Source organism: Ovis canadensis, chromosome 5, assembly GCF_042477335.2.
Source record: "Ovis canadensis isolate MfBH-ARS-UI-01 breed Bighorn chromosome 5, ARS-UI_OviCan_v2, whole genome shotgun sequence".
Taxonomy (NCBI): domain Eukaryota; kingdom Metazoa; phylum Chordata; class Mammalia; order Artiodactyla; family Bovidae; genus Ovis; species Ovis canadensis.
The window spans coordinates 84890869-84904658 of record NC_091249.1 but is presented as its reverse complement, the minus strand read 5'-3'; the positions used below and the strand labels follow the sequence as shown (position 1 = coordinate 84904658).

At 41.2% G+C, this 13790-nt stretch overlaps 1 protein-coding gene across 2 annotated transcripts in view; it reads left to right on the top strand.

The window, feature by feature from the left end:
• ATP10B (ATPase phospholipid transporting 10B (putative)) overlaps positions 1 to 13790 on the top strand; it is a 383816-nt gene that overhangs the window by 257979 nt on the left and 112047 nt on the right. For both annotated transcript variants that reach the window (XM_069592540.1, XM_069592541.1), the window contains one exon: positions 2819 to 3023. In XM_069592540.1, the coding sequence (XP_069448641.1) occupies positions 2819 to 3023 (205 nt within the window). The remainder of the gene's footprint in view (positions 1 to 2818; positions 3024 to 13790) is intronic.

Below are 13790 nucleotides of genomic sequence, written 5' to 3'. Positions count from 1 at the left end.
ACTCACAGAAGTGACTCCTCATGATTATCTGTATAGATATAGATATTTATGTTTCCTAATTCATCTGCATAACCTCCATCTTCCATTCTCTTAATAACTCACAACTCATAATAAGTAATGCGTGCGTGCTCAGTTGTGTCCGACTCTCTGCGACCCTATGGACTGTAGCTCTCCAGGCTCCTCTGTCCATGGGGTTTTCCAGGCAAGAACACTAGAGTGGGTTTCCATTTCCTCCTCCAGTAATAAACAGTGGAATCCTTTGTTAGAAGGAAGAAGAATGAGATTCAATATTGATGGGTGGAGGTGTGTTGGCCTGCCTTTGGTATGTCTATGTATATGGCACTCACTCCCAACTAGCTTTTGCAAACCTCCTGAACCATCATTCTCTGAAAGTATTGGCAGTTAGAATATTGCTCAGAGTCAGTGCTGTTCTCATGAAATCCCATCTCAAGTACCAAGCAGAGTGCTGAGGTCACCTTTGGGAGTGGGCCATTCCCAAAGGACAGAAGTCAAAGGCGGGAAGTGGAGAAGAATATAGACAAGTTGAATGGCAATCATTTGGAGCAATTTTGCTGTACTATTCAAGAATATTTTTTTAAGTGCCCTCTCACAAAGGGGGAAAAAAAGAAAAAACAATAAAGAAAGCCTCCCTCCTTCACCACATAAGATCCTTTTCCCATGGAAAGTATCTGCCATTCCAATTTCTTTAAGTAGCCTTAAATTTGGACATTTAACAGGTGTTTCCAAGGCTACTCTAAAGAAAAAAAGTTTTCCTGAATCAGCATATAAGTGTTTCTCTGAAATGGCAGTGAGAAACAAATCTGGGAAAACTATCTCTATTCTTCATGGTAAAAAAAAAATTAAAAATAACATAGAGAAGCAGGAGAGCATAAAACAAGCTGAGGAAATGAAAAGGGCTTAGAAACCTACTTTTTCCATTAAAAGGATTACTGAAATGCTGCAGATGCACTGCCCTCAAAATGCTCAGAAGTGGTCTCCACTGGGACAATATTGCCCACCAATTAGTTTAACCAGTGGCTGCTGCACTGTGGGCACTTCCGAAGAATTCTATGGGTCTTGAGAGTTTTAAGACTGCTCCCTAATTGCAATTCCTGATTATTTTATAGACTTTGATCAGATCTTTTCTTGGATGGCCTTCCAAAAGGCTTCCAAAGGATATACATCTATTTCAGGAAAGTGGGGGGAGTCCTTCACACAGATCTTTTATGACAAGGAAGATGCAGTCTTAGGAGGGCTTGCTCAGGGTTTTCTAGAGCCCTCCAAAGAAAGGAGAAAGCTCAAACCTTTATCTTCAGTTTGAGGAGAAAAGTGACATTCCAGTCACATCTCTCTGTCTGCGGAAGAGTGGTCTTGTCATGCTCAGGGCAGCTCAGATTTCTACAGAAACAGAAGCAACAGCATGCCCAGAGGGGCTCAGCATCCATGGAGAAAAACAGCAAAGGAGAGCTACCTTTCCAGGCCTGGCTGGGCTCAGAGATGTTCACCTGCAAGCCAGCTGAGCCTAATTCAAAAGAACCACATCTGGAATATAGGTTTGGTCCCAAATCTCACGTTTAAAGAGATTTCTAAGCAGTCTTAAAAGAGCCCTCACTTCTGGACAGATCTGGAAACTATGCCACCCATAATAATTGAGAGCACTTAGAAAGTTAAATTTGACTTGGCAAGTCCAAAAGGCTTCAGAGCATGCCTGATGAATACTTCAAAATATTTCTTAAATGGTAGGAGATGGAATAAATCAGATTGCCTGGGAGAACGGAATGAGTTCAATATTTGGTTAATCAGAAGGAAGAATTTGTAAAATGAGGGTTCTTGGAGATGAAATGTATTGCCTTGGGGAATAACGAGTCTTTTTGCTGGGGTTATAATAGCTGACGCTGCCATTTCACTGGAGAAGAAGGAGGGGAATGTCTTCGAGGAGGTAGGATACCTGTGCAGCAGTGAAAACTGGGTTTGGGGTCAAGGTGGACCCAGACTCAGGGTCCAGCTCTGTTTTTGTAAAACTTTGGGAAATTTCCTCTAAACCCTCCATTCCCTCTTTGTGAAATGGGTATAATAATATCTTCTTCAATAGATTATTATGCAAGCAAATGAAATACTAATTTATACCGGTGCTTGGCATGGTAGAAATGCTAGATTCACAGTTGTTGCTGCCCTGATCATTGCGTAAGCTCTGATAAACTGGATGGGAAGAGCAAGTGCATCATTTCTCAGACTGCTTTAGCCCTCTGACCCTGTGATCGGTGTGGGGCCCATCCTGTCAATGTTCCTGGTGCCGTCTCCCTAATTCCCTGTTTCCTATTTCAGCACCCTTTGGATCTTCCTAGACAGTGAGCTATATTCTCACCTTTCTAATGCCACTCTTCACCTATAACCAGAAGCCCTATGTCCTGTGCTCCAGTCTGTTATAGCCCTGCTTTCCTCAGTGATAACTGGGTATTCTGGGAAGTGAAGTTTATAAAGAATATGATGTTAATATGAATATATGGCCCCCTTCTCCTTTAAATTTTTTCTCCTGCCAGGATGCAAGGGCTGAGCACAGTAACCAGTCAAGAGCCAGCAGTCAGTCAAAACTCCACATGGTCATCAGGAGAGATTCTTACTAGTGGGATACAATAGATCATGCTTAGCTTTTCTAGAGATGATGCTAGTGGTCATTTGGGGCACGTAGAATACACAGCAGTCTTGTGACAGGTTGATTGGGGGATATTAGATACGGGAAGGGGGACTTTTCCATTCATTCATTTATGTTCTGAGAACCTTAACATACGCTCTGACCCCTGTCTTTCTCCCACCCCAGGAAAGAGCAGAGCTATGTGCAGAAGTGCTGGAAGGATGTACGTGTGGGGGACTTCATCCAGATGCACTGCAACGAGATCATCCCAGCTGACATACTCCTCCTCTTCTCCTCGGACCCCAGTGGGGTCTGCCATCTGGAAACTGCCAACTTGGATGGAGAGACCAACCTCAAACAGAGGCGGGTTGTGAAGGGCTTCTCACAGCAGGTAGGGCTCTTTCTAAGATAAGGTCTTTAACTGGAGGGCCAGGGGAAGATGTCAGCCAACTCTACTTGGAAATTGGATTCAATCTGGTGGGTAGAGGAGAAGGTAGTAGATGCCTCCTTTCCCAAGCATTTCGTTGTTGTTTTCAGTCCCTGATTCATGCCCGATTCTTTCTGACCCCATGGTCTACAGCACGCCAGGGTCCACACCAGGGTTTGTATCCTTCAGAGTTTGCTCAAATTCATGTCCTTTGAGTTGGTGATGCCATCCCACTATCTCATCCTCTCTCAGCCCCTTCTCTTCCTGCCCTCAATCTTTCCCACCATCAAGGTCTTTTCCAATGAGTCAGCGCTTCGCATCTGGTGGCCAAAGTATTGGAGCTTCAGCATCAGTCCCTACAATGAATATTCAGGGTTAATTTCCTTTAGGATTGACTGGTTTCATCTCCTTGCTATCCATGGAACTCTCAAGAGTCTTCTTCAGCACCATGTTTCAACAGTATCAACCCTTTGGCACTCAGCCTTCTTTATGGTCCAACTCTGACATCCATATATGACTACCATAGCTTTGACTATATGGACTTTTGTTGGCAAAGTGATGTCTCTGTATTCTAGCATTCTGTCTAAGTTTGTCATAGCTTTTCTTCCAAGAAGCAAGTGTCTTTTAATTTCAAGGCTGCAGTCACACAATCTTTCCAGAAACTCTCTATCATCCCCTTCTCACAGATGGGGAAACTGAGGCTTGGGAAAGTAAATAACTTGCTGAAACCCTCAGAGTCCTTAAAAGGGGGCCTGTGTGTTTAGTTGAAGAAACTGCTCTTTGCTCTAAACCAAGGAGTCTAGTATCTGCTCAGTTACTTTTGAGACCAGCCCACTTTTCTGTGCTTATCCGATCCCCACTCCTCCTGTCCAGATCAGCTCCAGCAATTTCTCCCTCTATGAATTTTTTCTAGTACTCCTTTGACACCAGCATAAAAGCAGCAAGGTATCATGAGTTGTTTTTCCATTTTGTATGTCTTACCTTCGTGACAGTACTGAAATATCTTTAAGAACAGGGAATGATCATCAACATTTTAATTTAATCCCTGCTTATGTGTATGATACCTTGGACATCATGGAGAAATCATGATTGTTTTGTGGTTAAGAACCCAGGCTCTAGAGTCTGGCAGAGCTGAACTCAAAGCCCAACCCTACCATTTATTAACTGCCTCACCCTTTATTCCCTCATCTAGAAAATGGACACAAAAATAGTATCCTCTCTATAGCATGCTTCTGAGGACTGAATTGTTACTGAACCAAACTTGATTCTGCTTGCCCATGTGCTGTAGAGTCAATCTACTGATGCTGGGTCACAGTGAAGGAAAACACAGCATTTATTCTAAGGCTTCATACAAGTAGTCCAGGACAGCTAGTGCTCAAAAGGCCCAAATTCCCTGATGGGTTTCCGGATAACATTTTTGTTTAGTTAATTTTTATTGGTGTATAGTTGCTTTACAATGTTGTGTTAGTCTCTACTGTACCACAAAGTGAATCAGTCAGTTATACATGTACATGTATCTCCTCTTTTTTAGATTTCCTTTTCATTTAGGTCACGAAAGACCACTGAGTAAAGTTCCCTGTGCTATACAATAGGTTCTGATTAGGTATCTGTTTTATACATAGTATCAATAGTGTGTTTGTCAATTCCAATCCCCCAATTCATCCCACCCACCCCTTCCCTGCTTAGTTTCCAGACGTTTGCTCTCTGTGCCTGTGTCTCTTTTCTGCTTTGCAAATAAGATCATCTATACCATCTTTTCTAGATTCCACATAGATGTGTTAATACACGGTGTTTGTGTGACAGTCTCTAGGTGCATCCACATCTCTGCAAATGACCCAGTTTTGTTCCTCTTTATGGCTGAGTAATATTCCATTGTATATATGTACCACATTTTATTTATCCATTCCTCTGTTGACAGACATTGAGGTTCCTTCCGTGTCCTGGCTACTGTAAATAGTGCTGCAGTGAACACTGGGGTGCATGTGTCTTATTATAGTTTTCTCTGGGTACATCCCCAGTAATAGGATTGCTGGGTCATGTGATAGTTCTATTTTTAGTTTTTTAAGGAACAGAATGGCATTTTTAAAGCCTAAGTAAGGGGAGGGGGATAGGGTATGTGATCAGCTTATGCACAATTCTCTGATTGGTTGGTGGTAAGATAACAGGGAAGTATCACAAGGGTTATCAATCCATAGTCCCCTGGGCTATGTGCTGTAGACCTCGGGGCTATGTCCTCATGGTCATTAAGCAATTCACACCTTCCGTTTGGTGGGGGCTTTCATGTCAACAACTCAGGAAATGTATATCAGAAACTATTATATAGGTACTTCAGTTCAGTTCAGTCGCTCAGTCATGTCCGACTCTTTGCGACCCCATGAATCTCAGCACGCCAGGCCTCCCTGTCCATCACCAACTCCCAGAGTTCACTCAAACTCACATCCATCAAGTCGATGATACCATCCAGTCATCTCATCCTCTGTCGTCCCCTTCTCCTCCTGCCCCCAGTCCCTACCAGCATCAGGGTCTTTTCCAATGAGTCAACGCTTTGCATGAAGTGACCAAAGTATTGGAGTTCCAGCTTCAGCATCAGTCCATCCAATGAACACCCAGAACTGATCTCCTTTAGGATGGACTGGTTGGATTTCCTTGCAGTCCAAGGGACTCTCATGTGTCTTCTCCAACACCACAGTTCAAAAGCATCAATTCTTCAGCACTCAGCTTTCTTCACAGTCCAACTCTCACATCTATACATGACCACTAGAAAAACCATAGCCTTGATTAGACAGACCTTTGTTGGAAAAGTCAAGTCTCTGCTTTTGAATCGGAGAAGGCAGTGGCACCCCACTCCAGTACTCTTGCCTGGAAAATCCCATGGACGGAGGAGCCTGGAGACTGCAGTCCATGGGGTCACTGAGGGTCGGACACAACTGAGCGACTTCACTTTCACTTTTCACGTATGCTATCTAGGTTGGTCATAACTTTCCTTCCAAGGAGTAAGTGTCTTTTAATTTCATGGCTACAGTCACCAACTGCAGTGATTTTGGAGCCCCCCAAAATAAAGTCTGACACTGTTTCCACTGTTTCCCCATCTATTTCCCATGAAGTGATGGGACCAGATGCCATGATCTTCGTTTTCTGAATGTTGAGCTTTAAGCCAACTTTTTCACTCTCCACTTTCACTTTCATCAAGAGGCTTTTTAGTTCCTCTTCACTTTCTGCCATAAGGGTAGTGTCATCTGCATATCTGAAGTTATTGATATTTCTCCCAGCAATCTTGATTCCAGCTTGTGCTTCTTCCAGCCCAGCGTTTCTCATGATGTACTCTGCATAGAAGTTAAATAAGCAGAGTGACAATATACAGCCTTGATATACTCCTTTTCCTATTTGGAACCAGTCTGTTGTTCCATGTCCAGTTCCAACTGTTGCTTCCTGACCTGCATATAGGTTTCTCAAGAGTCAGGTCACGTGGTCTGGTATTCCCATCTCTTTCAGAATTTTCCACAGGTTATTGTGGTCCACATAGTCAAAGGCTTTGGCATAGTCAATAAAGCAGAAATAGGTGTTTTTCTGGAACTCTCTTACTTTTTTGATGATCCAGCGGATGTTGGCAATTTGATCTCTGGTTCCTCTGCCTTTTCTAAAACCAGCTTGAACATCTGGAAGTTCACGGGGTACTTCAGAAAGGAACTAAAGCAGAGGATATGGGGTAAGGGTTGACCCCAGTATGACCCCATAAAGTCCTGCTCAGTTATAAAATGATAGGTCCATGAATTACTTAGCATGAACTAGGCACATAGTAAGAGACCAATAAATAGTTGGCAGTAAATATAAGTGACATTCATAGGCAATATGTGTTGACTAATTGAAACTGGGTGTGGAAAATTCCAAGTTTCAATTAAATTCTGGGAGCAGAGCAGTAAAACTTATATGCATTTACAAATCTCCCTTCAGGCTGCCTACCCCAACAGCCTCCCCACAAATCTGAGTCCTTTTACTCTCTTGGGTAGTTATCTAGTGTCTCTGCTTCACCCAGTTACTTCTTTTGTTTATTGTTGGCAGCAGCCCCAAGCTGTTTCTTATGTATTAATTAGTCTGATGGTTTGGGATTTGACCAGAATGAAGAGCTGGATGAAAGGGTCATTCACACTCCACTGCTATAAACCAGCCAACTCAATTTAATCACATCTCTCAAACTCTAACCCTGACTTCTCTTAGGATACTTGATGTAATGATTTACAAAAAAATAAAATTCATTTGTAAAGGGTATAAGATTTGTCTGATCTTGAAAGTTTTGAGAATTCTCTATTCTATGTCAATAACTGACTCTCCCTCTCAATGTGCTTAAGTGTGCTTTTCTATTTATATAAGAACAGTGATAATAGTACTACTAATAATGCCTTCTTAAATTAATCTTTATTGGAGTATAGTTGTTTTACAATGCTGTGTAATACCACCTGTACAGTAAAGTGAGTCAGCTATATGTATACATATATCCCCCTCCTTTTGGATTTGCTTCCAACTCAGGTCAGCCCAGGGCATTAAGCAGAGATCCCTGTGCTCTACAGTCGGTTCTCATCAGTCATCTATTTTATACATAGTTAATCCCACGCCCCCTCCCCCTTGGTATTTATGCATTTGTTCCCTATGTCTGTGTCTATATTTCTGCTCTCTAATGCACCTTTTTAAAGTCCTTTTACACATAAGACAGATGAGGCACAGAGAAGTGAAGTAACTTATCCAAGGTCATCGAGCTGGGAAGTACTGGAATCACAATCCAAAGCCAAGTTTGTCCAGTCTCAGCTTTTAAAATGTGTAGTAGCTCTTTTCCCTGGTCCTTTGGCTCTCACTCAGCTTCTACCCAGAGTTGCTTACTTAAAAGCACACATGTGTCATTTTCAATATTTCTTTCCACTTTTAAGTAACAAGAGGCAGGAATGGTAAAAGCAGACCTAGCCAGATCCCAGGGGAGGAGGAGTTTTAGCTGCTCTTTGCTCTCTTGCTTCTCCCTTATGTCTTTAATGCAAAAAGATTTCTGAATATGGATAGAATTCTCTTCTAACTCTATGTATAATATGTCTCGAATATGTTGAACAAAGATGTCCATGAGAGTTGTGAGAAAAAATACATATTGCCCTGTCAAGTAAGATCAGACGACAATAGGTTTCAAGTTTTCTCAGATACTTTAATAACCCCCAAGGAGGAGGGGTCAGGGAAGGTTCTAGTATGTAACATTTCTAATTATTTAACCACAGAAACCTTTTATTGCAAGAACCATATACCAGGACTACTGTAGGAGAGGTGGGATCACAACTTAGAGATTTGCCTTAAATGCACTGAAGGTGTTTCAGATGTATCATAGCCATCACAGGGAGAAATATTTTCATATATACATATATCTTTCCCCTTTATCATCACCAAATTATAATTCATGGGATCTGGGCATGCATACTTTTTAAATGTTCTCCCAAATGATAATATGAACCTACCAACACTTCCTTAAAAATCTATATAAGAAAAGGAAGGTGCTACTTCCAAAAAAATTTCATTGTAATAATGAAAATAAAGCCATCACCTATAGACATCTTACATGCGCTAGCATTTTTGTGCCCATTTTCTTTTGTCCTCGTGACCACTCTGTGAGGTAGCCGTTTCTCCATCTGATGATGAAAATCTGGGGGTACAGAAAAGGCAAATTGCACCACTTGTCTCAGAGAAGACTTTGAACCTGCAAATGTGGTTTGTTTGGAAATTTAAGTAATTAAAGTCTTCTGTTAGCTTATTATTCCTATTGGCTATGAGACTCTTATCTTTTCAAAAGGGAGTGTTTACTAATTGCAAAGATTTCTAGAAACTCCCAACTCTACATCATATACTTACACCCATTTTCACCACTGAGTTCGCTTAATTCAAAGTCAGTAAGACAAACTTTGTCCCAGCTGCCCTAGATCAGCATTTCTCAAGGTGCAGTCTGCCAAACCCTATCTCAAGAGGCAGTTCTTAGAAAACAAGGTCCATGGTCAAATCTGATTGGGCAGCCCGTGTCCTGTCCACCCCTCTTACAGGTTCCATTGTCCAGAATATGTTAAGATCTCAGAGAAGGCCTGGAGGGAGGAGGTCAATTAATCTTTCTTTAACTCTGCGCTTTCCAAACTAATTTAACCTCAGAACCATTTGGGGCACAATAATTTTTCTCCTTCCTGTGGAAGCTGGAGGAAAATATTAATCTACAGTGTGGGGAACCACATGATCACGTCAGCTGAAGAATGACACAGAGGCCAACCATCGTCACAGCTTAGGCAGCTCATCCTTGCCTTTCCTGTCTAGGTTCAGAGAAATTATAAACATGAAAGAGCTTCTCTAAAGGATCCTTCTGTGACACAACACATCATCCTCAAGCCTGCCAGAGAGTTAGTTTCAAAATCCTTTTCTCAGAATGCAACTTGGACCAACCAAATCAGGGTATATAGAACATTTACCAAAGCCAAGGAATCAGAAATGAATTCTTCCAATTAGTATTTCGAGCAATTTCCTAGTTATCCTTTATCCAAACCACTGAAGACCAAAGTCCGACTGAAGTGCCTGTGAGATCATTTCCCAGCGACACAGAACTTATGAAACCCAGTAGACAGGAACCAGCCTCTTCAGCATTGCCTGAAAGCCTGCCAGATGCAAAATTTCAGGCCCCATCCCAAACTGAACCGGAATCTGAAGTTTAAGAATTTCTAGGTGATTCACGCGCACATTAAAGTCTGAAAGCAGCGGCCTAGGGCATCACTGATTAATGTGATTAATAATTGTGCTTATCTTTTTCATCGCCCAGGTAAAGATTCATGACTGAGTGACTTTCACTTCACTTTCATCTTTGTTATGCCTAAAATTGTGGCTGCTGTGTCCATGCTCTAGTCGTGTCTGACTCTTTGCAACCCCATGAACTGTAACCCACCAGGGTCCTCTGTCCATGGGATTTCCCAGGCAAGAATACTGGAGTGGGTTGCCATTTCCTTCTCTGGGGGATCTTTCTGACCCAGGGATATGATCAAACCCACATCTCTTGTGTCTCCTGCACTGGGGGAAGATTCTTTTCCACTGGGCCACCTGGGAAGCCCAAAATAGTAGCAATAATTCCTTAATCTCAACTTTTAAGTCAGTGTTCAGTATTTTCAGTTTGCTTGAACAAGGATCAAAATAAGGTCAAATACTAAGATTACTTTCTTAAATCTTTTACTTTATAGTCTCTCTTCCGAGCTTTCTCTTTTTTCCCCCTTGCATATTTAGTTTTTACTGCTGAATAAGCCAAAGATGTTTGCCCTGTAAAATTTCCCATAGTCTGGATTTTGCTGATCTGCTTGTGATTTCATTTAATATTTTTCTGTCCGCTACATTTCTATAAACTGGTGGTTGAATTTAGTGCCTAAATCAGACTCAGTTTAGACTTGTGTTTGTGTGTGTGTTTATGTCAACATTGCATTATAGGGGAAAAAATGTGCTACCATCTTGAGGCACAAAATGTCTAATTGTCTTTTTTCAATGTAAGTAGTCATTGATGATTATTGTCCATATCCATGAACTCAATGGGATTTGCAAAATGGTATTACCCTAAGTCATGTACGAAAAGGAATCTCCCCTCATGAAGTATTCAGTTACTCCCATGGCTGATTCATGTCAATGTATGGCAAAACCACCACAATACTGTAAAGTAGTTAGCCTCCAATTAAAATTAATTAATTAATTTAAAAAATAGCTGGTTACTATGTGGTTGTTGCTGTTGTTCAGTCATGTCCAGCTCTTTGCAACCCCATGGACTGGAGCATGCCAGGCTCCTCTGTCCTCCACTGTCAACAGCAGTTTGTTCAAATTCATGTCCATTGAGTCAGTGAAGCTATCCAACCATCTCATCTTCTGTCGCCGCCTTCTCTTCCTGTCCTCAATCTTTCCCAGCATCAGGGTCTTTTCCAGTGAGTCAGAGCTTCACCTCAGGTTGTTGTTCAGTTGCTCAGTCCTGTCCAACTCTTTGCAACCCCATGGACTGCAGCATGCCAGGCTTCCCTGTCCTTCACCATCTCCTGAGCCTGCTCAAATTCATGTCCATTGAGTCAGTGATGCCATCCAACCATCTCATCTTCTGTCATCCCCTTTTCCTGCTTTCAATGTTTCCCAGCATGAGGGTCTTTTCTAATGAGTTGGCCCTTCACATATGGTAGCCAAAGTATTGGAGCTCCAGCTTCAACATCAGTCCTTCCAATGCATAATCAGGGTTGATTTCCTTTAGGATTGACTGGTTTGAACTCCTTGCTGTCCTCAAGAGTCTCCCCCAGCACCACAGTTTGAAAGCATCAGTTCTTCATTTCTCAGTCTTCTTTATGATTTGACTCTCCCATCAGTACCTGACTACTGAAAAAACCATAGCTTTGACTATACAGACCTTTGTCGGCAAAGTGATGTCTCTGCTTTTTAATACACTGTCTAGGTTTGCCATAGCTTTTCTTCTAAAGAGTGTCTTTTAATTTCATAACTGCAGTCACCATCTGCAGTGATTTTGGAGTCCAAGAAAATAAAATCTGCCACTGTTTCCACTTTTTAAATGCAAGATAAGTGTTTGATCATTTCCTTTTATTTACCAGTTTTAAAATAATGAGGTGATTCCTAAACATTCTGCAAAGTTGACCAATGAGATTTTCTTTTCTAGTATCAATATGAGCTCTTGGATCTAAGCACATTTGATATATATCAAATCAGTGCAGTTATTATATTATCTTTATTGATTATCCCACCTTTAGCCAGTGGGAACTTCTTCAAATTAGCTTCCAAGTTCTTTGGCCATGACCTCAGTAGTCCTAGATTGATCTGGTCCTTTTTGATAGACAATGGCATTTAGAAATCATGATAAGTACATGCTAGAGGTACTTTTTGCTATCGGATTGATCATTGTTTGTAAGCCATCTAAGTAAACAGAACTAGGACTTTTTTTTTTTAAGAGTCTGTCATACAGATTGAATCAAGTCAGAGAAAAACAAATATAGTATATTAATGAATATATATATATATGAAATCTAGAAAAATGGTACAGATGAACCTTTTTAAAGGGTAGGAATTGAGATGCAGACATAGAATCTTATGGACATGGAGGGAAGGAGAGGGTGGGACAAATTGGGAGATTGGGGTTGATATACATGCGCTACCATGTGTAAAATAAATAGCCAGTGGGAAGTTGCTGTGTATCACAGGGAGCTCAGCTCAGTGTCCGTGATGACCTAGAGGGAAGGGTTGGAAGGGTGAAGAAGATCCAAAGTTGGGGGGGCAGAATATATGTATGCATATATCTAATTCACTTCATTGCACAGCAGAAACTAATGCAACATTATAAAGCAGTTACACTCAAAGATTAAATACATCAGAAATTATGCTGATACTTCAAATTCAGAACTAGAGAGTTTTGTTCAATCTCATCAATATTAAACATATAAATCCTTCTGCCACATGAAGCAAAGTCCTTAACCACTGTACTACACAGCTCCCTTTTGATAGCTGACAGTCAATATTAGATTAGAAGTGGAATTGGCAACATTTTCAAGATGAAGAAACAATTTCAGAGAGATTGAATCTTATCAAAGATAACCGAACTAATAAATACAGTGTGGAGACAGAAGTGGAGCTCAATTCTGATGTACCTGATTATTTTTCCCATGGCTAAAGTAAATTTTAAATTCCTTTATGTGTATTTTCCATTTCTCAAGTGATTATAATTTTTATATATATGAAAATATTGAAGTGTTATAAGTTTTAGTTAGAATTATTTATAATAATACTTAATTTGACTATAACAGACACAACCCTACAAAAGAACTGTTGCTTTCATTTTTATAGCCCTCAGACTTCCTTTTGGTGACCCTCTCCTCCATAGTCCTGCTAGGGCATGAGTACCCACACACACACACACACACACACGCCCCACAGACATAGGATCCCCCCTTCCAATGTTAAAAGCACTGTTTGCACATTTCTATTAACAATTCTTTTTCCATTTTTATCTCTGTAGGGCCTCATGAGGAAGCTCTGCTAGGTTGTGTGTGAAAAATATAACTTCATTTAGGTGTTTCCTGGTGGCTCAGATGGTAAAGAATCCACTTGTAATATGGGAGACCTGGGTTCAATCCCTGGGTCAGGAAGATCCCCTGGAAAAGAGAATGGCACCCTGCTCCAGTACTCTTGCCTGGAGAATCCCATGGACAGAGGAGCCTGGCGAGCTACAGTCCATGGTGTCACAAAGAGTTGGACACGACTGAAACTCTCTTTCAAGGTGTTAATAGATGAAAGCTTAAAGGTTTTCTCCCTCTCACTGTCTCCATACCCTATGATAACATATTTATATTGTAATAGTGGCCTTCCCTGCCTTAACCAGTATGGATAATTGTGGGTATTTTAGGCCAATGTGAAAAGTATTTAGTTTCTCAAAGGAAAGACATTCTAATCTAGTATATGGATTAGTCAAGACTCGTGGGTACATGTGAGAGAACTCCAATTTGAAGTAGCTTGGACAAAAAGGGATCTTATTGGAAGGATATGGGATGAGATGCACCTTAGACTCAGGTGGAACTGGAAATTTCGATTCTTCTCTACAGTCCCCATCTCTTTTGTTTGCATTTCTCTCTGCATTTGGTTTCAATCTCTCAAACCAGTTTCCTTCATGTGGAAGAAAAACTGGTACCAATAAACCTACCTTTATGCCCCACC